This window comes from Nestor notabilis, unplaced genomic scaffold, assembly GCF_000696875.1.
Source record: "Nestor notabilis isolate BGI_N333 unplaced genomic scaffold, ASM69687v1 scaffold8134, whole genome shotgun sequence".
NCBI lineage: Eukaryota > Metazoa > Chordata > Aves > Psittaciformes > Psittacidae > Nestor > Nestor notabilis.
In genome coordinates, this window is record NW_009924203.1 from 25,828 (window position 1) to 49,404 (window position 23,577).

Sequence of the window (23,577 nt, forward strand, 5' to 3'; positions counted from 1 at the left end):
TGTTGACAGCTGAGTTGTTGGCTGCCAAGTATGCTGAGTCTAGACCACAGGTAATGTGAGATTTGAGGATTACATAATCAGAAGTTGTTAGACCATTCGAGGCTAAGATAGACTCTGAAACTTGCCTGTTTTGAAGTAAGTGTAATTAATGTGGTTACCGTAACTAGCTACCAACAGCATTCAGTACTGCCTTTAGCACAGTGCTTTTCATCCTAGCTCTGGACCGACAGAGGCTGGATAATAGATTTAGAGCAATGGAGCTTGAAGGATGTAGGAAAACTAATTTCCATGTATAGTTAGTTTGTGAAATTACACAATTCGTGTATGCAGCACTCTGGTAAAATGTGTCCTTCACTTCAGTTTCCATGTCTGCTCTGTAGGATGAATTGATAAATCTGATCTTCACTGGCATGTTTTTCTTTATCAGTAGTGTGATCTCCAGTTAGTGTTGGTTGTCTTGTCTCAAATGTAAGTTTGCTGATAAATGCAACTGAAGTCTTATCATTGTAGTAGCAGCACTCAGTTTTACATATGATCATTAGTACTGTACTGTATTGGTGGCTTCTTTGATCCTTTGCCCTCTCTCTAGTGGCAGATGATACAAGACTCTTCACTTCCTTTTCAGTTTTGAATTAATTTTTGTATAATTCAATGTCCTCTTCTGTTACAGGGGATGAAAAGTGGCTGCTTAGTGATTTGTTAAATCTCTTTTCTCTGCCAAAAGCTCGTTCTTGTTTTTACAGAGAAGGTCCTTCTAGGCTATTAATCTCTTCTTCCTCTTTTTCTAAATCTGTCACTCTTCCTACTTCCTACCATTTAGGAATGCTTCTAGTACTGGATTATTCAGATTTTGTTACAGTAGTGTTTAACAGCAATGCCCTCTGATGTAGTATACATACTCCTTGTCTGATATAGTAGCTCCAAAGAGCAAATACTAGTTGGAAATTTCCATGCTTCTTATGTCAAAGTCTCTGAAATACATTGTGAATCCTTGTCCTGGGTTCAGCTATAGCAGTCATTTTTTCTCCTTCTTAGTAGCTGGGGCAGGGCTGTGTTTTTGACTTTCAGCCTGGGAACAACGCTGATAACACCGATGGTTTTAGTTGTTGCTCAGTAATGTTTACTCTGACCAAGGACTTTCTCAGTCTCATGCTTTGCCAGAGAGGAGGGGAAGCCAGGAGGAAGCAGAGGCAGGACACCTGACCCAAACTGGCCAAAGGGCTATTCCATACCACAGCATGTCATGCCCAGTATATAAACTGGGGGGAGTTACCCGGAAGGCCCAGATCGCTGCTCGGGTCGGGCTGGGTATCGGTCGGCGGGGGGTGAGCGGTTGTGTCCTCTTCCCTTGTTATTCCTCTTATCATTATTATTGGTAGCAGTAGTGGTTTGTATTATACCTTAGTTACTGGAGTGCTGTTATCTCAACCCGTGGGAGTTACATTCCTTCGATTCTCCTCCCCATCCCTCCGGGAGCGGGGGGAGGAAGGAAGAGGGGGGGAGTGAGCGAGCGGCTGCGTGGTTCCAAGTTGCCGGCTGGGCTTAAACCACGACAATCCTTCTAACAACAGTTTGAGCTCTTCAGATTTAGTGCAGTTTCTGGAGAAAACCAGTCTCAAACTTTCCCAGGATGCAGAATATTTCTAGGTGCATTGCAGTTCTAGTGCAGATTTTTTTTTTATTGTGGAGAAAATACTCCTATTGTCTGTGACACCTCCTTGTGTAACTGTAGGCAGTGGTTTTTACCGTCCTTTCTAGTAAATCTCACTGCAGAGAAGAAATGTTCTCAACTCTTCCCTCCACCAGTTGTTAATAGAGAAACATAGAATGAGCATGTGTTTAGTGTCAAATCTTCAGCATCTTAACATGCTTTTGGATTTTTAACTTAGTCACTTACAGATTTGCAGCAGATTTGCATAGTATTTGCCAAGGTTATTTAAAAATATTATTGCTCTTTTACAGACTAGTCCCCCAGTATGCATTCCTGTAGTCCACAACGATAACACTGTAACTGAATGCTCAGTCTATCAGCTGTTGACGTGTAATCATTGCTGCCCTCAGAACAGACGTATCTTGTTTTGATATATGTCCAAGGATATATTTTCCCTTTTTTCTAAAGCAAACAAATTCAATGTAATATTTAATGGCTTCAGAAAACTTCTCAGTTTCACTCTACAATTTTGTTCTCCACTTCCTGTCTCTTGTACGTTACCTCTGTCTACAAAGTACTTAAGAATTCTGTTCATTAAAACAAATTAGTTCCTTTGATGCCATGGAGCACACATGGGTTTAGTCAGTGGTTACCTCCTAGTGTAAGACATAGGGCAACTTTTCTAGGGTCTTTAATCTAGGGCTTTGGTGGCCTGTTCCTTAACATCACTGTAGGCTTGCTGGGTGAACTGCAGCAAGCTGCTCTGTTCTCTATTTTCCCTAGCTGTATAGGGAGGTGAATACTAATCATTAACATGAGATATTCAGGTAGATTCAGCTGCAGAACTTCTGGGAAGAGTGAAACTTAAGTGGTTCTTTCAGTTAACAACAGTTGTGTATTTGTATTTGCCATACTACGGCTACAGGCCTTTTCTTAGCAAGTCTTGCCTGGACTAGCTGCATTTATATTGTTTTTGGGTTTTTTTCTTTCTTTAAATGATCTCTAAGCAGTTCAGAGCTGAGAGGCGTTATATGCTTGGCTGTGAAACATAACCTTTTCAATATCTTCCTCTTTCCCCTTTTAATTCAGGGCTGCCTGATTTTGAGTGATGAACTGAATCATGCATCACTAGTGCTTGGAGCAAGACTGTCAGGAGCAACTATTCGAATCTTTAAGCACAACAGTAAGTATCAGACAGTGGACTCTGCCATTCTGCAGGTGCTAGAGATCAGATACAATCTCTTCTATCTTCTAATAGTTGGAAATCCAATTTCATGCAAGAAAATCAATTGCTGGTTACCTGAAAGGTCAAAGACTGCTGCTACTGAGAATTTAATCATCTGGAACTGGATGGGTTTGGTATGTTCAGTCTCAGCTAATACTACTTTTATCCTGAAGCTGTTCTGGCCTACATCTCCTGTATGTGAAGAGGAACATGCTGCCCATTGGCCAAGTCTAGGGGCACTAGTGTTTTAACATGGCTTCTTGTTACTTGGATGGCTCAGCATGGTTAGACTACTCTAACAGTCTGTGTCACATAATAATGCAATCTTGTAATGATCTAAGTTACAGTTTGGGCCATAACAAAGTTTAATTTTAGGACCAGATGCTGTTACTGTTGATGTTTCAACAGTAACAAAAGCTTACCAATGTAGATGTCCTGGCTAAACCAGACAGCTATGCATTGGTACAATGTAGTACAAAAGGAATTTTGGGAATGTGAAGCATAAATTAATTTCACCAAGTTACTTGCTGTAATTACTTGTTTCCAAAATAATACAGAATTTTCATTTTGCTAATTTCTGCTTCCTCCAAAGGAGTTGGTTAGAATAACTTTCGGATTAAAAATACGTAGGGTTTCCTCCTCTTACTTCTTTCACTGAGAATACCTGGTTGCCCTTGATTAGTAAAGTCCCTATCTTCATTCATCAGCTGCTCCTAATACTCTTTACAGTATCAATCCCTGAGATCATGATGACTCTTGCTGTCTTTGAAGTGTGTGGCGATGACAACAAAGCTTGGGTGGCTGCAATTATTTTCTTTTCTTTGCCCTACTTGATGGTGGATCCTCTGCTGTGCTTACTGTTTCTTTTATGTTCTCTTTCTTGTTCTCTATTGTTTGAATAATTTTTTTATACAGAAGTATAGAGCTTACTGTAACATTCAGGGATTTTATTATTATATTTTTTCTTAATTCTTCATAAATCATGATTGCTGGGCAACATCATGAAAGCTTTGCATTTAACTTCTGCATTACTGTAGATATGCATGCCTCTGAACACTGCATCCAGTTCCAGACTTTCAGGGTACACTGGTGACAGATAAACCTTTACATGTGAGAAGATCTTAAGGTCTCAGGTGTGATGAGAAAGAATAGACAATTTGTGGGAATGGGGTACAAACTATCAGTGGTAAGATCAGGGGATATTCTAGAAACTTTATAGATAGTGGGGGTCTGTGAAAGAGAATAGGGTGGCAGGTTAGAATCAGAAGGCAAAACGCAAGCAATGATCTTGGCCTGTCAAGATGATACTCAGTTACGTATGTGTTTGCAGTCCTACTCTTACTAAGTCTTTGCTGCCTTAGTTAACTTCGTTTTCCTGAGATGTTAATGACTTCATTCATATTCTGCTTTTTAGAAATCATTGGGAAAAAAATTAAAATCCCCCTTCAATTCATTGTTCAGTGTTTCCATCTTTTTCCTACCTCATTCTGCAGTTTGTCGTTTTTATTAAGGTCAGACCTAGTTCCCATCTTCCCATCTTCAAACACGAGAGCAGAAGTTTATATTCCATCGTTCTCCCTAATTGCACTAAACTCGTCCTTTCTCCCTTGAGAGGAAGGAACTCCACTGCTGAGTTCATCTTTGTCTTTTTTTGAACATCAGCTGTATTTAACAGTCTATTAACTGACCTACTTTGCGGTATAATTTCTAGTCTAGTTCTAGTTCACAAGCTCCTCTCTCTGCTACAACTACCCTAGCCTACCAATCTTCTTTTCATGATTGCTTGTGTTCTTTTTCATGCCCTAGTGTTTATATGTCTCTTGCTCAGCACTTTAGCTTTTATGGCTTGATTACTCACATTTCCACTCCTTTCCTCAGGTTGTTTGGTTTTTAAGGGCTGATTTCATGTATATTTATTTGCTCATAATAGTCAGGTCTCCTAGGATCAGTGTTTGTAGCCAAAGTTAGGAAGGTTTCAGAATACGCTGCTACTAACAACTTCATCTGTCTAGTTTCTGATGCACCGAGCACTGTTCTCTTCCCTATCTGGTTTTTCTTTTTTCTTCCTTTCCTGTTTTTGTTTAGTAGCTTCCTGTTCCACACCTCCAGTCCCTTAAGTTTTAAACAAAGTAATAAAAAAGTGCACTTACTTCCCTTCTTGTTCTGTGCTGTGGTTTATCTTCTACTTATCTTTAGTTGATCTTTAAGCTTCCTTGTTCTTTTTTGAGTTATTTTGATCCACAAGGATAGGCTTACTACCTAATTTTTCTTCCCTCCCTCCCTTCCTTTTCCCCATTTGCTCTTTATGCCTAATGCTTTAAGTTCTGCTTTTAGCTTAGAATGATGAAATTCTTCCTTAGAGTTCATGCTGTTACCCCTTCCCTTTAATCTCATCTGTGGGCCCACAGCTAGATGAAGCCTATGCTTATTGACTTACGTATGGTCTGTCCTCCACACTGGAGCAATTTGTGCGTTTCCAGAATATTGCTGTCTTTAGTCATGTCAAAGCTCAAGCTAGTAGCTGTTTTGGTACCATTTAACAGTAATTTCTGGTGCAGATATGCAAAGCCTGGAGAAGCTGCTCAAAGATGCTATTGTGCATGGACAACCTCGTACACGGAGGCCCTGGAAAAAAATTCTTATCTTGGTGGAAGGCATATACAGGTACAAACTATTCTTTATATTCCTAGGACCCTCCACATGAGATCTAGCTGCTTAGTATTTGGGTTCTTTTGCCAAATCAAACTATGAATATTGTTACTTCATTAATCTCATCTGCAAATTAAATTGAGCTATGTATGTCTTGCATCCTGGACTTTCTGTTGCTAGTACTGTACTGCACTGTGGGAAGTACTGTGATAACTAGTGTTACCACAATGCTTCCCACATCCTGATTAGATGGTAGAAATTAATTAACCTAAACTGATTATTTACATCAGAGCTGAGGTCTTAAATTGTTTGTCCATCCCATTCTTTCTGTGCTCACTAGATAACACTAGTGCGAATGGAATTGCACAAATTGAATGTTTTGCTGAGAGTGAGTAAGAGCATGTAGTAGGCTTAGCTCTGTTAGGCATTTAAGTTATAGTATTAAATTAAATATTAATTTCAGCACAAAATGTGGCATTTTTGAGTGCTGGTAATGAAAGCCTAGTGGGTTCCTAAACTTAAAACTAACAGGTAAGTAGATGTCATCAGAATACTGACATCAGGGTGGAAGTAAAACTGAGATAATTCATTTATAAAATTGTCACAGAACACGTTCCTTTACCTTATCTCACTGTTGCTGCTACTGCTTGGTCTGTATGTCAGCATTCCAGAGGCGTTAAATAGGTAGAAGAATCTGGGCCCTAGGTGCAAGGAGGACCATCTCTCTGCAGAATATGATGCATCTAGAAAATTGTATGTGTTCATAAGTACTGAAAGAGTGAAGAAAAGAAAGATTAGAGACTTTAGGCTCTATAAAGAGGCCCCAGCCATTAAATCAACTTACAGTGAATTTCTGTTTTTCAACAGTATGGAGGGATCCATAGTCCGTTTGCCTGAAGTGATTGCCCTTAAGAAGAAGTATAAATCCTATTTGTACCTTGATGAGGCTCATAGTATAGGTGCCCTGGGTCCCAGTGGCCGGGGTGTAGTGGACTATTTTGGACTCAATCCTGAAGATGTGGATATTATGATGGGAACATTCACCAAAAGCTTTGGAGCTGCTGGAGGATACATTGGGGGCAAGAAGGTAAAAATCTGGGAATCTCATGGCTGTTTCAGGCTGGTGGTGAAGTCCTTCACTAAGCATTTCAAAACTAATCTATTTCTCAAGTACCCTGATTGTCCATTTGTTTCACAATTTTACTTACATCATCTAGTACAGTGAAAGCTTTTGTAATATAAAAGAGTCTAGTAAAATACCTCATAATTGTGTAGTTCTCACATGGTCAGCAATGATGTCCGTTTACAGAAGGTACAGTAGTGGTATAAGTTCTTAGGAACTGCTAGGAACCAGGAAGGCAGGGATTTCTTAATAATGCTTTTAATGAGACTTGCAGCAGAAATGTCAAAAGCTGGTATTTTTCAGCGTGTTTGGAGAAAAATCCCCTTAGGTTAGTCTGGTAGAATTGATTCCCTCTGGACTTAAACAGTTTGCTTTCTAGAAGGACACTTCTTCCCTTTTTTGGTGGGGTGAGGGGAGGGTTGTTTGTGGGTTTGGTTTTTTGTGGGTTTTTTTTTTTTTTTTTTTTGCTGCTGACTCTCTTCTATTGTAAAGTACTGCTAAAGTGTAGCCCTTGCCAAACCCCTCCTTTTGGAGGGGATGGTGTAGGCAATTGCATGTTTCCCCTTTCTCATCCTCAAATGTATCTCACAGATAAGGTTCTAAGCTTCATTTATGAGTAAAATTCTACCATTTTCCTATCAGGACAATAATTTTTAGATACTACTAGTGACAATTACTTCAGTCCATCCAAATGAAGATGGGACTTGCAAATGTTCCTCTTTAGGAGTTTACTACAGTTGGATTAAAATTACTCTGACATCTTCCCCAGAAAAGAAGTACCATATTATTCTCTTTTTCCAGAGGTAGTGGGCTAGTGGGATTAACTCCCTCTGCATAAGGTGAAGCAGCGAAGAGTCCTTCTCAACTGGATTTTAACTACTGTTTGAGGGACTGCTTCAGAGGCAAGAGGCCTTAAATCTTGCCTAGTTTATTTCAAAGTCCCTTTACAACTTCCTTTCATTTAATTCTGACTTCATGCAGATAGCAACATAAAAGTGAACACTTCCACGTATTACTGTAATATGTTCCCAGCTTGTGCTGTCTGTGGGGCCATCATTATTAATTTTATGGTTGCAGAAGACAGAATCTGTCCTGGCATTCATGCTGGTGTTTATAATGTTATGCTGGAGTGGTCTGGGTATTTCAGAGTGGCTTTGTTACAGTTAACAACAAATAGCCTAGATTTATTGTGTGTTGGTCCTTTGCTCCTATATGACTTGCATTTGCCCTCTAACAAATGTAGCAAGTGTGTTAACTGGCAAGTGGAGGAGAGGTAGGCTGAGGTTTTTTCACTCTTAAATTACACCCACTACTTTATTTATATTGTTCTGATAAATGGGAGAAGATATTTTGTGACCTAGTCCCCTGTTTGGTGACTTTTGTAGGGAAATAATTATAGAGAGCATGATACATAAGCATCTGTGGATCATGCTCCCCTCTGTTTCATTTGGTTTATGCTTGCACTGTTATAAAAAACACTTTGGAAACACTGCCTGCTCACAGCTTGAGTAATGCAAACACCTTGTTGCAATTCAGTGCTGGTGGTGTTAGCTAAACAAGTCTGTTGTAGGCATTTGTCTCTGATCAATGCACATTCTTTGTGACATAATTATGGGTTGTCACGTCCCTGCTGTTTGCTTTTCGACTGTTTATTACTTGTACTGTAAAATCAATCCTTGAGATACTTGTTCTCTCCTAAGACATTCTGAAAGAGGCTTCTTGTGGTGGACTACTTTATTGTGTGATTAAGACATGACAATAAAGCATTTCTCAGAGTGCTGGGAAGGCAATGTCTGATGCCTCTTGTGTTTTGCTAGGAACTGATTGATTACCTCAGAACATACTCTCACAGTGCTGTGTATGCAACATCAATGTCACCTCCTGTTGTGGAGCAAATCATCACCTCTGTGAAGTGCATTATGGGTGAAGATGGTACAACTGTTGGTGAGTCTTTCTAACAGTAAGCATGTAGAAGGGGAAAGCTGAACACAGTTTGACATATAACTCATTCGGTGGACACATCCATAAATGTCTGTTAGTACATGTTTATTTCTGGAGCAATAAACCAATTTACTAGCCTACTTGGCAGATCAGCCTAATAACATAAGAAATTTCCAGCTAGAGGTAAGTAATCCTAGCCTTAGATAAGATGCAATATTGTCTTGTATCAATTTTTGTTCTGTGTCTAGCTCTTCTCCGTTCTCCTCCCCATTCTGTTGTTTGTTATTTGCCCCCACTTTTTAGATGGCTTTCAGAGTATTTTGCTGTGTATCTTTTACAGTCTTGTGTGCTGGTTACTGCAGGGGCAATGCTTTTGATTTTCATCTCTAGTATAATTTGTTGTTTGTACCTCCGTTGACGTAAATACAGGGATGTTTCTGAAATCCCTTTTTACTTGGGGAGCTAGAGGCAATTTTTGAGATCAGTAGACTTTAATGCACTAGAGGAAGAAATTCAGCATATTTGTCTTTTTCATTATGAAAGTAAGAAATGGGAAATCTATACTAGTCTCAATGCATTCAAAGAAGTTAAAACCACAAATTCTCATATCTATTTTGTCTAGTAGCTAGCAGCTTCTTTCAGTTATAGCATGAAATAACTAACTTGCACTTGTGGTATATAATCTGCCTTGAAACTGAAATAGTACAGCACCTTGCATGTAGGATGCTTTTCCCTCTTCACAGGTAATTAAAAAGTTGTGAGCAGCTCGCCCAAGATGGCAGTGTAGTTTGCTGGGGATCTCTCGGTGCCATTCAGTTCAGAGGCTCATAGAATTCAAACTGCAGAACATAGTTACGGGAGTTTCAGGCATCTGGCCACGAGGTGGTAGTGTGTACTGAAGAACTATTTTTGCTTTTGAACATGGGTTATCTGACTATCTAACCTGACAGGGAAAAAGCTTGCTGGAGAAATTACTTAAGAAGTTTTCTGTTCTAGCAGGTTCCATTCAGTTTGCTTGCGTTATCTGAGAACAGAGTTAAGTGCCAGCAATTGGTGTTGGTGGTTGTTCAATAGAGAGGTCATCACTGAGGCAAATGCAGCCAGACAGCAGCCTGTATTTGTTCTAGCACTGAGTGTTTCCCAGAGGTCCATGTGAGAGACCTGTACCAGCCAGTTGTCATCCCCAGTGCTGGTCTCAGAACAGATACTAACAAAGCTTCAAACTACATGAAAAGTTGTGCAAAAGGGCTGGGTCTTCCTGTCGTCTTGAAAATGAGCTCTTTCTAGCTGATGATTTGCCAACAGCCTGTGGTCTGCTCAGGCGTTGCTTGTTTTGGGTTTCTTCCAGTATCTGTTTTGCTTAATGAAGCAGGAAGCAAGGAATGTGTAGCTGATTTCTGTTTGCAGTATTCAAACTCAGGCCTTTTTGCCCCTTTTCTGGGGCTACAGCATGGTGTTTGTTGAAGCCAGGAGAATGGAAGCATCTTCTACTCCAGACTGTTCTCCTGCCGTTATGCCAGCAAGATCCATCAGAGCTGAAAGGTGAACCAGATCAGGAACCAATTTGGCAAAAAAATAAACTCAAAAGGTCTTTTTTTTGTTGTAGTGCTGCTTAAAATGCGTGTCAGGCTACATCCTGCTGATTTGGTGCTAAGCAGTACCAGAATTCATAGGCTCTCTTTTTATTGAGAAAAGAAGTGGGTTTGGTGTTTGAAAGCTGTGTCACTTCAAAAAAGCCTCTGTACGTCCAATTTCTATAAAAACCATAGCACTTTTCGGAAGTGATGGAGATAACAGCTGGATAGAGAAAGTCCTGTCCATTCATACCCAGGCTTTCTCAGCTACAGGTCTTGTGAAAGTGTTAGGTGCTTAGAAAGCCAGTAAGTCAGCCTTCAGCTAGAATAAACACCTCATAGAGTGATCTACATACTTCTCTGTTCATTTTCTGCAAAGTGCTGTTTCCCAGTCATGCATTTTTTTAATTGCCTTAAGGCTTTAGAGATAATACTACTTTGTAGGCACTTTCTGTGGATGAAGTTGGCGAAAGTTCAATTGGGTGAATGGAGCAGCTGCTTAGTGATAGTATGACAATTTTTTTTTTTCTTTGTTTAAGGCTTTGGCTGAAAAACTAGCTTGGATTCTGTGGAATTACGGGTAGGGCTCTGGAGGGCCATTGCTTGCAGTTGGTTTGACTGTGAGAAGATGTTGAGTAGAGTGGTGCTGGTAAGAATTGTTAACTGTGGAAGAGAAGCAGAGAAATAGTTTTAAACTGTGTCAGTGGTAAACGCCTCTGAATCAACTTTGTATTACAAAAATTTCACTAATTTTTCAAATTAGTCAAACTGAACTAATGGATGAAGGAAATCTGAGATAGGGTGATGGTTTTACAAGGGCACAGGACTTGGTGCTGGAATCAGAACAGTAGATGGCTAGCTCCCAACCCTGTTTTTTGGGCCACAACTAAATCTTCTAATGGCTTCAAGAATGCTTTCTTGAAAAGAGCCTTTGTGGCTTCTTTGTTGGCCTTCTTCTGTTTACCACACACTATTTGTAAAACCTGCTGTTCTCCATTGCATCAAACCTTTGTGGGAATTGTGCTGTCAGATTGAGATGGTCTGTAGCTGAGGAATAAGTACTAGGAAGGAATTAGTTTTTGAGGACAAAAGGGATTTTTTGTGTATTTGCAAGAATAAGTTAATTCTCTCCTCTTCAGGTTATTTCTAAATCTAATAAAACATCTGGAGGCTCTAAACTTACAATATAAGGCGTTGTAGTTACTAAAACTTTAAATAACTTTACATAGCTAAAAAGTACATATCTCCTCTCAGATCTTTCCAGCAAGCTGCCAGTGACTAAATAGGATTTTTAGTAGGAGGCAGCACAGACAAAATACAGATGCTATGAAAAGCTGAATGGCTGCTTACAGAGAATGTAAGATGGATAGCATGCGAATGTGCTGCCTGAATTGGGACAGTGTTTTCTTGTGTCTTGGTTTCTGTTCAAACTAATCTGTTAATTCTCTGTACTGTTTATGTATGTAAGTGACTAGCAAGCCTCAATCTCTCTGAAGACAGTTATGGGAATATAATTGCATATGAATACAAGTATATTACTTGCTCCTTCATCCAGGCTTCAAAAAACACTCCCAACAGCCAAAGTGATAGCAGACTCATGTTACGGATTCTTGGTAGTGGTGCTTCCCGTACTGCTTCTGGAACTCATCTACATTACTTGTGCAACGCTATATGTCTGTCCTATTTTACTTTGCATTACTTGTTTTGCACATAATTGGCTAGAAGACCATCATGTGGTCTTAAACAAAACATACTTGATTTGGATCACTTGAGAATTTCTTCAAAGGAGCTGTTGTCCTCAAGTGATGAACATCATGAGCACATACAATGTCTTCGGAGAACTCCAGTGACAATTACATGGGTACAGCACATATCATCACATTTGGCTTTGATATATAGTAGAGCAAGGCAAGTAGGAGAAATGAAGAAGGCTTCTTTCAGCAAAAGAAAATTTTGGGGGCTGGTTTTCCAGTTCAAAGTCACCATGACAGAAATTGTTAATGAACAAGTGTTGCAGATGCTTGTCAGCAGTTCAGTGGATGTTGCTTTTTCTGTTCAGCCACAAAGATGAATGAACTTCAGATAGTTTAGTAGATAGAGGATCTTTTAAAAAATAAGAATAAAAAGACACAATAAGCAGACTTTTTGCAGTCATAGTATACACAAAGATTACAAATTGATTCCTGAAATGGAGTTCTGGAAACTTGCAGCGTACGGCCCCTTGATTCTTTTTGTTCTTGTGGTGTTTGGGTTATTTCAATTGACTGCAGGGAAAATGAGACAGCTTGGTGCTTGACCTGGTAAATGAGACATTGTTGGGATTTATGATATTAAGTACTTGGTGTGTCTTGGTGACTTTTTCAACATCAGTGGTTCAGCTTGAGTTGGAAGATGGATTTTTTTGCTATTACAATCTCACTAGCTAGGACTGGGAATCCAGTCGGCTTCTTTCCATGCCATTTACATAAAAGCCAGTCGTATATCCTGTGCAACTGGAGTTCTGTTAGCACTGTTGGTGTTCGGGACCCAGCCTGTTTGTTACCCTGATAACATCACTGGGGGCAAGTGGAAGAATATCATAAAGTAACCTGACTGAGATGTGGGCAGATCAAAACACGCAAAGTGAAACCAGTCTGGGGACTGGTTAACCTCCTTCAGAGATGAAACTTAGTTTGCACTCTCATGTATTAAAAACTAAAGGTGAGCCACAAATCCAGGAGTGTTTTAAGTTTGAATAAAAGCTAACAGGGTTAATTGCTTCTAAAAGATGTGAACTACTTCCTTTCATGGAGATCAACTCAATAATAGTAATTATACATGTTGACAAGTTTACTGTCTTTCATCTCAGATCAGCAGGCAAATATCTCACACCCTATCACAGCACCATTTGTAGCATGTAAAGAGTAAGTCAGGGACAGTCATTGCCCAAGATGTCACTTAAGTTTTGAATGAATGTTGTCTTGAGCACTGTACAGAAACTGAGGATTATTATCCTCCATAACTCACATGTCACAAGCAATGGAGGTGGTAGTTGCATGGGCCATCTCATCTGCTTAACTATTGGAAATGGATAACCTTTGAAGGCTTGTCAGTTAGCTGCACAGTTTGATCGGGTTTTGTCTCATCTGAGCACCTCAGTTGTGAAGAGCTAGGTTTTCTAATCTTGCCATTGCTGTGTGCAACAAACTTCAGTCAGTTAAATCAGAGAAGGTACTTAAACTAATTATAGCCAAAGGGAATAAGGACATACACCTGTGTTGGCAGAGAACTGAGCCTGAGCTGTTGAGAAGACAGGAGCATTGCTATACTGTTAATGTGCACAGGGAGAAGCATGCTGGTAACAATACTAAGCCTGGTCTGCTTAAATTGTAGGGGAGAAAAGACTGCAATTAGTACTTTAACCTCCATGTAGTTAATCAGACCCTCGAAGTGAAGGTATGACCTCGGTAGTTCAATTAGCTGCCTAGTCATAGGTTTCTTCAAATTGGACACTTTGTAAAATTCCCCTCTTCTTTCCAAAGACAGGAGTATACACAAGTATAAAGTGTAAGCAGTAGTGAAGGAATAGCCCACATTAGTCACTTGGAACTGAATTTTAAGTAGCTTGTAATATATTTATAATGAAGCTTGTACCTTGCCATTGTTAGCAGTAGATCCACAAATGGAAGTGCTTTGTGGCTGCTATTGTATTCAAAAGGGAAAATAAATACTCCTTGTGCAGGCTGAGGTTGAAAATGTTCAATTAGCATTAAAATTGGTTCATTTGAATTTCCTCCAATAATGCACTTGTTAATGAGGTGTTAAATTATCACCTTGGGAACCCAGGGACCAGTCAAAACTAATTTGAGCAAAATGAAAACTTTTTTTGTTGCTGCCCTTGAGAATCTCAAGCTGAGCTGGGAAACTGTTGGAAAAACAAATACTCTGGGGGTCATAAAGAGAGTTTCCTGCTTCTCTCCAGGGGACTAACAGTTTTAAACATCACTCTCTGTATTTGTGCTTCCAGCTGGGGATCTTTTAAATCCAGCTTGTTGCTGCACCCCTACCTCCCTCCCACAGAGCATGGCAAGCCTCCAGAAAAATTGCTTTAACCTGGGCTGAGTAAGAGAAATCTCTCAGTCTTTGGTGCTTTGAAGAGTGTTTACAGACATTAGGAGAGCTGTACCCTTTGTGCATTGCAATGTGAGAATTCTTCTGTGCCTCTTCTTTTGGACTTTAATCAACATTGTGTTGTTTGTGCAAGAGTTTATAGACCTTTATAATTGTACACCTGCTTTGTTCTCGTAATATTCTGGTTCTTAGTACTTCTGTTCAGGTGCAAGCTGTCATCCTGTGTCTTCATAGCCTAAACACTGACCTGTCATAGCAGATACACAACTAGGAATGTGGCTTTGTTGAAGTAATTTAATTTTTCTTAATTTCTTACACTACATTTGGTTTCAAACGTGTGGCTCACTTTTTATGCTCAATAGCATTTGAGGTGCCACTTTTCTATAGAATACTTGGTGTGCTGCTTATACAGAGAAAGGAGTAAATACCAGGTAGCAGCTCACTAGTATATATTAGAAAGAAATAGCGTGACCAAAATGCTTTTAAGTCAGTATGAATGTTAAGATAAAACATTTAAACAGGAGTAATCACAAATGAGGTGATGTGCACTCTCTTTGGCTTAGTGGAAAATAAGAGTTCATGGTTCTTGGTGTGATACATGACTTACTAAAACAGATATATTATTTTTTTTTTAAATACCTGTATGACCCACATACACACCTCTTCCTATCATCAGCCCTGGCAACCACAGCAATTTTCTACATACAAAAATGAATTACAGTATTACAGGAGTATCTGCAGTGCATAGATGTGGCAAAAATTCATTCTCTGAAGTGCATATGATGTAAATGTTTCTAGCTTCTTTGGAAACAAGCAACGGTCTGTGACTGAAACCCTTTTTGTGGGCTATCTGCAGGTGTATTTGGTTACGTAGGACTCAGACCAGTTGAACTGCTGTCCTTGTCTACTTCAGAGGGTTCTGATATAAAATGTATTTGGCACGAGGTCAACTCATGCCATTCCACATCAGAGCAGTTGATGAATTCCCAAATGTGGACAATCTTGAAAACCTACACTTTAGTCCTACTAGTGTGCAGATGTTTGCTGATGTCCCAAAATTCCTAAACTTCCTTAGATAGTACAGATTTAGTCTTTGAAGGAAGAACCTGTCTGCTTACCAGTTAATGTGTTTTGAGAGCATACGGCCAGGGGAGAGATTTGAGATGATTTTAAATGAGATTGTGCAGGTTCTGTTGCAGTCAAGCTTCAATAATGGGGTTTAGTTCAAGTCAAGTTGGCTTGTCAAGAACAGGATAAATCAACCTGTAGAACTTCTTGCTGCCATTGATAAGCTTCTGTTAATGCTCAGGTTATTGCTTAATTGTTGCGTAGGGGAAAAAGTATAGTTACAATGCTGTCTGCGTGGGGGGAAAATGTGTTACAGAGTATGCATACTTCTCATGTTCATGTTGGCTAGCAGCTTCTAAGGTTTTTAACTCTTTGTCTACGGACACTGGTATTAAAGTCAGACAAACAAACAAACACCGCCCCTAAACCCCACGGTGAAGTACTCAAATATTTCTGAAGCTTCTTAAGACTTTCAAGCTTGCCTTCCTACTGCTCACCTCAATATTGTATTGTACAAGTGTGTCACCACACTCAGGCCCCAACTGGGCAGTGGAGAACTCATTTGCTCTGCAGCTAGCACCTCCAGAACTAAGTACTCTGTGCAAACAGATGTGGTACCAGGAGCTGGAAACGTAATGTGTAGTACATACCATCTTTACTGAAAATAGCCTGTCTTTTCTAGGGTTATTGCTGTATTCCTGACAAGTAGTATTTTGTTCAGGACCTGACATTGTAGAGGCAATTGTGGCTTTCATATGCACAGCTTTGATCTTACCAGGATTCTTGGAAAATAGAGCTGTGCAGGAAAAACAAGTCTGTAAAAGTCACAGCAGAGACAAGGCCTCCAGGGTTTGGGACTTATTAGGCACAAAGCCTACTCTTCCATCTCACTCCAGTTCCAGGTGGCAGGCTACCAGGAACTGCTTGCCAAATACAACTTACTAACATGAGAAAGCTCAACACCCTTCCTGTTGAAATTATGGCAGAGTTTTAGGGTAAATCTGAGAGCACACTGGAGAAGGACAAATATGGCTGCTATAACAGATATAGAGGCAGATATGGACAGCTCTGACAGCGTCAGATTTGCAGGCTATAGCTTGTGTCATGAGATGAACTTTGTAGCTGCAAGCATCTTTCAGTTCTAAACTACTGTTTAGAAAGAGTTTCCAAACTGCTACATTCCATAATGTCCCGTATAGTACCTCTGAGGAAAAGTAGGTACTTAGGAATATTCTGTTCACTCTTGGTGGGATCTTCCTACCAAGAGACTGTTAGTAGAAGGTAGTCTGTCTGCCAAGTTTTTGTCTGGATTTTCAGAGTAAGTGCTAATGCAAAGATGAAATACTTCTCATAGTACCTTACAGTATCAGTAACTGGTGAAAGCTTACTTCTTTGTTGGATCTTATTACTTTCTTGGGCTCATGGAGCCTGTTTCGTAGTGCTCCTGGCATCGTTTCTTTATGGAGCTGGTTTCTGTTAAGTTTGGCCAGAAGATGGTACTACAGTGTTTGACTGCCACCTCCCAAAGAAGTTTGCCAAAGAGCAGGATAGTCAAACGCACCTCACCCCTCAGCCTTGCTCACAATCCAGGTAAGAGAATGGCTAACCTAGCTCTTTTTGTCTTATTCTAGACCAAGCTGATCACTGGCTATTTGTAACCAAAGGTGGATACTTTACAGCTGTCTGATATATCTCTTTCACTGAATACCAAGCCTTGCTCTGCTAGAACTTGACCATTAGTCTAACTGCTCCAGGAATCATGCTGTTAGAAACTTTTAAGGTGTTGACATGGAGTGTGACCACTCAAATGACTTTTACTGAATACAGCTTCTTGCACTTACACACCTTCCATCTGATTTTACAGTTGAGAAAGCACTGAGTGGGTGATGCAGTTGTAGGGAATGAGTGACAAGATTGTTGCTAGCTATCTGCAGTTCATCTGTGCTGTTTCTTATGGCTACCTTACTGCCTGTAATTTCTGTGACATGCAAATCCCTCTGGCTGAACTGGCTTTGAGTTTCAGAAGAATAGATTAAGACCTATGGATTTTGTATAATCTCATGCTGCTATACTGGTTCAGTGTGAAATTTGAAAAACAATGCAGTCAAAAAGATCTATTTTTTATGACCAGCGAACAAGCAATCCACAGGGAAACTAGTAACTCAAAGACCAGTTAGCAGAGTTACTGAATAACTGATCCAGAGTCGAATACTTGGATATCTTGTCCAGCCTATAAAATGCAGCACATGGTCCTAAGAGATGTGCCTAATGGCAGGATAAATATACTGACAGACTAAATGTTAATATTCTTGATAAATAATATCCTTTCTGTAAAACCACACAAACTATGCTTAACTATGAGTATTTCCCTGAAGACCATTCTTGTGTTTGAGAATGTAAGATGAGAAAAATTGCTTTCCAAGTTTGATTTTGTGAGGTGTTTCCTACAGTTGTCAAAGGTAGCTCTTGCACAGCTACAAATGTCTTGGATCCTCTCTAATTTATAAAGCATTCCACTCTGATGCATATAGAGCGAAACATATATGGAAACATCTATAGCTAGAGATGTTTCCATGGATAGGATTGTTAAAGAGGTTTTTGAAGTCAGAACTGTGTTCAGGATTGTATATCTATTGCTGTTAATATCTTGGCAAAGAAAGCAGTCCTTGGTGGCTGCTTGGTACAGGGAATGCTTCACTATGCACCTTTGCTCCTACACTGTTATACAAAACAAAAAGTCTTTGAGTAGTTTTGCATTGTCACTGAATCTTCTCTTGTTTGTTTTTTTTTGGTGGGGGTTTTAAGTTTGGGGTTTTGTGTGTGTGTGTGTGGTTGGTTTGAGGATTTTTTGTTCATTTGTTGTTTTGGGGTTTTCTTTTTTCCATTTTCTCGAGTATTACAAAGTCTTGGCTCAACAGAACCAGCTGAGATTCCCCTAGTATCAGCAATGGTCATACCACTTACAGAGGTAGAAAAGCATGTTTGAAAGATGGGAGGTACTGACATGATTTGCAAAAGGAACAGTTTGGGTCGAATTTGTAACTGGATAGATGGGTAGATGAGCTACTTCTGTTACATGTATAAGTCCTTCCTAGTGTAAAGTTGTAATTATCTCCTAGAAACTTCACATAGGTGTGTCTGGAATAGCAGTTAAATGTGTTGAATGGTGGCTAGCTCTTTCAAATAAAGCAACATTTGCAGTTTATGTCCTGCAGGTCTTGAAAAGGTTAGAAGCTGATGAACGACTGACTTCTGTCCCAGCATCAACAGAGGCATTGTGAGGAATAGGTCTAAGAGGGGAAGCAGCTAGATCAGTAGCTGCTGAGAGGTAGGAGATTAGAGGGAAGAAATGTATAGGTAAGAAATATTTTTTTCATATATCAGCATACATAGGAAACTGCAGACCCTGCACATCATAATCAGTCTTTCTTCTGCTTAAAAATACATCTTCCAGTGAATTTCCAGACAAATTCCAGGCTATTAAAGTGGGTAACCGAATTATTTATTAAAAACCCCAACCAACCCAACCAGAAACACACAAACAAAACCAAGCTGCAAATAAAGACTAGCATTTTTAAAGTTTAGAAATTGGTTTTGAATGCCTTTACAATGAATATACCTTGGCGTAATTAGAAATCATCCTTAAACATTAGTTAATAGTTATCCTTGCCTTAGTTACAATTTTATGTAAGAGGTTTTTTGTAGTTCAGGCATGGAAAACTGGTTAAAGATGATAAATAATACACCTGTAGTGGTGCTATCATAAGTTTAGGTAGTACATTCCCTATGGAAAATTTTACTTTTCTGTACCTTTGCTAACTTGGACTGAAGTAGTGTTCATTTTCACAGTCCTGAGGTTATTGGAACATCTGGAGTTAACATTTAGTGACTTTAATTCAAATCATAGGAGTGTTTTTTTTCCAGAGTACTACATCTAGTATGAAAAATTCCTTAATTTAAATAAAGGTGAAAAAAACCTTGGAACTAATTATTTTACTGCTGATGTGTTAACACAGGGCGTTTGGTGACACAGGTATGGCTGTCAGACTCTTCATCCTTCCTAACCCTGAAGATTTTGCTGCAGCCTGCTTTGTATGCGCTCATTTTTATTAGACTTTAGTTCTTTTCATTTTTTTAATACCTGATACTTGTACCTGCTTCCTTCACCATGTTTTGTGAAAAAGTAACTTGGTTTGGAGTAGCTAACTACACAGCCTACTACAGCTATTTTTTTGTTATGGGATTTTCTTTCAGGAAGAAGGTAATAGTTTGTAGCCTGTTAACTGTGGACATTGTCACTAATATCTTTGTTGATTCCATGGACTTTTGGTATCTAATTAACTTAAAAGTTTTAGTACCAGGTGAAATCTTTGAAAGGTGCTACATAGATAGAAAAATACTCCACTACAAATATTTTTCTTCAGGATGAAATCTTTTGACAATTCATCATGAAGTGAAGGATTTTTGTAACAGTCTTCATGGAAGCTCTATAGATACGCTGGTAAACCCAGGGGAATTACACTGTTCTGGGAAGCAGAACACTGTGTGTAGGATCTAGGGGTTTTGACATCTGCTGTACTGATATTTATTGGAGTGGTGGGAGAAACTACTGATGGTCAGGCACAGTCTTAGGTCCATGTGGTGGCACACATAAGATTGTTTCAGTTTTGGTTTTGATGTGTTTAGTGAGATTGACAGGGTGTATGAAGGCTTGGCTGGTGGGCTTCAGGAAGATTTTTCATAGCATGATTCTTCCTAATACGGGCTTTAAAACGTTCAAGGACTTCCCTTCAGATTTGAGGGTAGACATGTGGCTATGAGGGTTGTACAATCCATACACATTTGTTTTTATATAATAAAGTCTTGTGGAATGTTTTAAGTGTCTTTGTTTAGTGCTTTCTGTGTAGATCTGTATTAAACTTGAGCATTGTGCTTTTTCTTGGAAAAGCTGGTGTGCACTACAGCTTTTTGGTGTTCTCGGGAAAGAAGTGTGGCTTACTACACTGTATCTAGTGTTCTATATATGCAGAGAACATCTATGCTATATAATGTAGGGGCAACTCCAGGCTAACAGCAGCAGCACGGCAGAACTGGTGCTAATGAGATGTCACAGTACAATAGATGGTATTTGTTATTTATTTTATCCCTTTTTGATTTTTGGACAGCTTCAGGAGCGACTTTTATGCTACCATAGTAAATGAACTTTGGAGGTGGTGGAAGTTCTTACAGTGTTGGCATTTTTGTTCGTCTCGTGCTTCAGCTGAAGCTGAATTCATGTTTAATCTGTCTGTATCCTTTATTTTTGGCTATAGCTGTCTTTAAAATGTGAAGTGGGCTTATTTGCTGTTCTTATGGCACATGTTCAGCTGAAGGTGATAATCTATCTGATTCTGTGAGGTGTAATATATTTGTCTGATGTTTTACAATCAGTAAAGGCAGTTAGTAATGCTAGCTGAAAGAGAGTACTAAATTATTTGTACTGCTTCCTAGTTGAAACACGAAGAGTCCAGATCCTTGATCATAATGTCTTATGCTACAAAGGCAAAAAGCATTTCTCTACCCTCTTAAGTTGCTGTTTAAAATCTCAAAGAACAGTTAGCTTTGATACTGGCTTCCATTGTAGAAAAACAATCTGCAGAGAACAGACGGAAAATATAGTTTGCACTCTTTGTTGCTATGTTGTAAAGCTACTGAACTGTCTCCATGGAAGTAGATTATAAACATCCTTTATGTAATATGCTTTGTCAAAGCTTGCACATTCCTTAGCTTGTAAAGAAATGTGGTGCTTGTATGTGTTCCTGATGTTTTTTCTCTCTTTGACTTCAATCTTCCATAAAGGTCAAACTATTTGTGTTCTACAAAGGCTTCAGTCTGTTTTCTTTTGTCTCTTCTTCACTGATGCTTCGTCTTATTCTTGAGATTTTAAGAGCAAAGATGTGCTTTTTAAGTTCCAATGTTCAAAGTACCATAATAAAAATAAAATAGATGTTTTAAGACACTTGTTTTTCTCTAAAACTCCATTAAATTGGCAAGTTAAGTTTTATTGAAACTGTATATGGTTTTTTTTTCATGTTTTTGACTTCTTTGTGGTAAAGGCACCAGGATAATAGTCTGACCAGCAGACATTACTCTTCCCTTTCTTCTCAGCAAGCCACAAGAGTAGTGGTTGGATAGGGTATGTACAGCTGTCTTTGCAATGATTTTGAATGTTATTATCATGACTGCATTTGTGATAATAAGCAATTTGTGTTAGCTAATGTGTAAGTAGTGTAAATACCAGTCCCACAAATCCTCCCAGTAATTAATATGCAGAGTTAAATAATTTACCCAAACAACACAAACTTAATTTTTCTGTTCTGGAGGGCTGTTCCTGATCTCATTCTTTAAAATTGCTGATTCATCTGAACCAATGCTTTTTACATTCAGCTTCAAAATAAAGATGACTGTAAGTCGTAATTGTGAGGACGCAGTGAATTTCAGCCACGTGACAGCAGTGTAACCAGATACACTGAACAAGGTATAAACAAAGATGGACAGCTAAACATAAAAACTAAATAATCACTAAAAAATATTGCTTGTGTAAATTATATTTCAGAAATTGATTTCCGCACTGGGGCGGGGAGGAGGGGAGAAATTACTTATTTCAGGCAGTACTGCTTTTCCTCAGCATATCCTTCTGCTAGTCTCAGAGTGAAGTTGAGCAGATAGTGTGCTTTCGTTCTCATTTTCTCTCCCAGGACAGTTACTTGGTCCTGTCTGTATTGCTATTCTATTTAGCTATAGATTCTAAAAAGCTAAAAAGCACATCTTTGCTCTTAAATTCTTTCTCCTCTAGAGAGAATTTAACTTGCTGTGAGTAGATATTCAGCCTCTGTATAAGTTGTGTGTAGAGAAATACTGTGGTGGCTTGTGGGTTGGAGTTAGGGTGCCTCTCTAGATCTCTTGAGTCTTGTCAGCCTAGTCTCTCACTGCAGCATTATTGCACAGGGGTTGGAACATACCAGAGGAGATAAGACTAATGCAACCATCAAATGGAGTTGTTTCAATGCAATCCTTTGCATATGAAATAATTTTGTATTCAGTCAGTCTTACTGATTTTTAGATACAGGGACATGCTCTTGCTTTCTTGCTCTGTTTTAATGATAAAGTAGAGTTCATGGGTAGTTTTTTATCAGCTCTACCAGACCAGACATTATCTTGAATTCTACTTTAAGTGGAAAGGTCTTGCATGTTTCTGACAGCCAGTGATTTGGTTTGGTTTGTTGTTGGGGTGGGGGTTTTCTCTGTGTGTTCTTTTGGGGGGTTTGGATTGATTTGGGGTTTTTGAGACATCAGATCCTCCTACTTCTGTCTAGGAGGACTTCCTGTAGAGAGTCACACTGAACACAAGTGGAGAGCATAGGATCTTTTGTTCTCTATTGCATGAACTTTAGAGTCACTTGCTATTTCTGTAGCATCTTCAATCTGGTATACCATTGTAGTTAACACTGGATAAAAAAAAAATTAAAAGCATATTACCAGCTAAATGTAATTCTGGTAGTCATTAAGGAATCTGATGGTACCACCAACCAGCAGTCTTTTTAAAGACTTCTCTGAGTCTTAAAAAAAGAAGGTTTCTGTAATGCGCAGTACATTTTGAGTATGCAGAGAAATGGCAAGAGACTGTATTACACTGTCCCATCTCTTGAACTTGCATTCTTGGTATAAATTACAAATTGCTATTATATTTGAGGATGTGGTTCTTTTTTACATGGTTAACTCAAATAGATTATTTATGAAGTGTGGACCTACTATTAGGTGATTTCTGTATCTCTAAAATCAGGAGGCTGCTGACAATAAACAAAGAGCAATTCATTTTAGTTTGTGTGCTGTCTCACAAAAGATAAATACTTGTGTAAATACGAATGGGAATTGTGGATAGCTTTCTAAGTAGAAGAGCTGTACAGGTTTTGGGGTTGGGTTTGCGGGGGTTTGGTTTGTTTAGGGTTTTGGGGTTTTTTTGCTAATGCTAACTGATTCAGACTTCTGCAAAGCAATGATAGTTGCTTCATGACAGTTTTTGTATGTTAGGCTTAAGTAAAATGCTGATATGCAGAGTCTGTTTCACAGCAGTCCTTGAACAATGTCTATAACCACAAGTTTTTTTGCAACCCAGGTGTTTCCAGGTTTTGAGAGAAGAATCAGTCGAACAGAGTTGTTTGCAGAGGCAGGCCTAAGGGGATGTATGTCCTGCTGA

At 39.1% G+C, this 23,577-nt stretch overlaps 1 protein-coding gene across 1 annotated transcript in view; it reads left to right on the plus strand.

The window, feature by feature from the left end:
* Positions 1 to 23,577, plus strand: part of LOC104404147 (serine palmitoyltransferase 2) — a 64,026-nt gene that overhangs the window by 13,612 nt on the left and 26,837 nt on the right. Inside the window, exons 5-8 of the mRNA XM_010012504.1 lie at positions 2,722 to 2,834; positions 5,435 to 5,540; positions 6,393 to 6,612; positions 8,466 to 8,592. Of these exons, the coding sequence (XP_010010806.1) occupies positions 2,722 to 2,834; positions 5,435 to 5,540; positions 6,393 to 6,612; positions 8,466 to 8,592 (566 nt within the window). The remainder of the gene's footprint in view (positions 1 to 2,721; positions 2,835 to 5,434; positions 5,541 to 6,392; positions 6,613 to 8,465; positions 8,593 to 23,577) is intronic.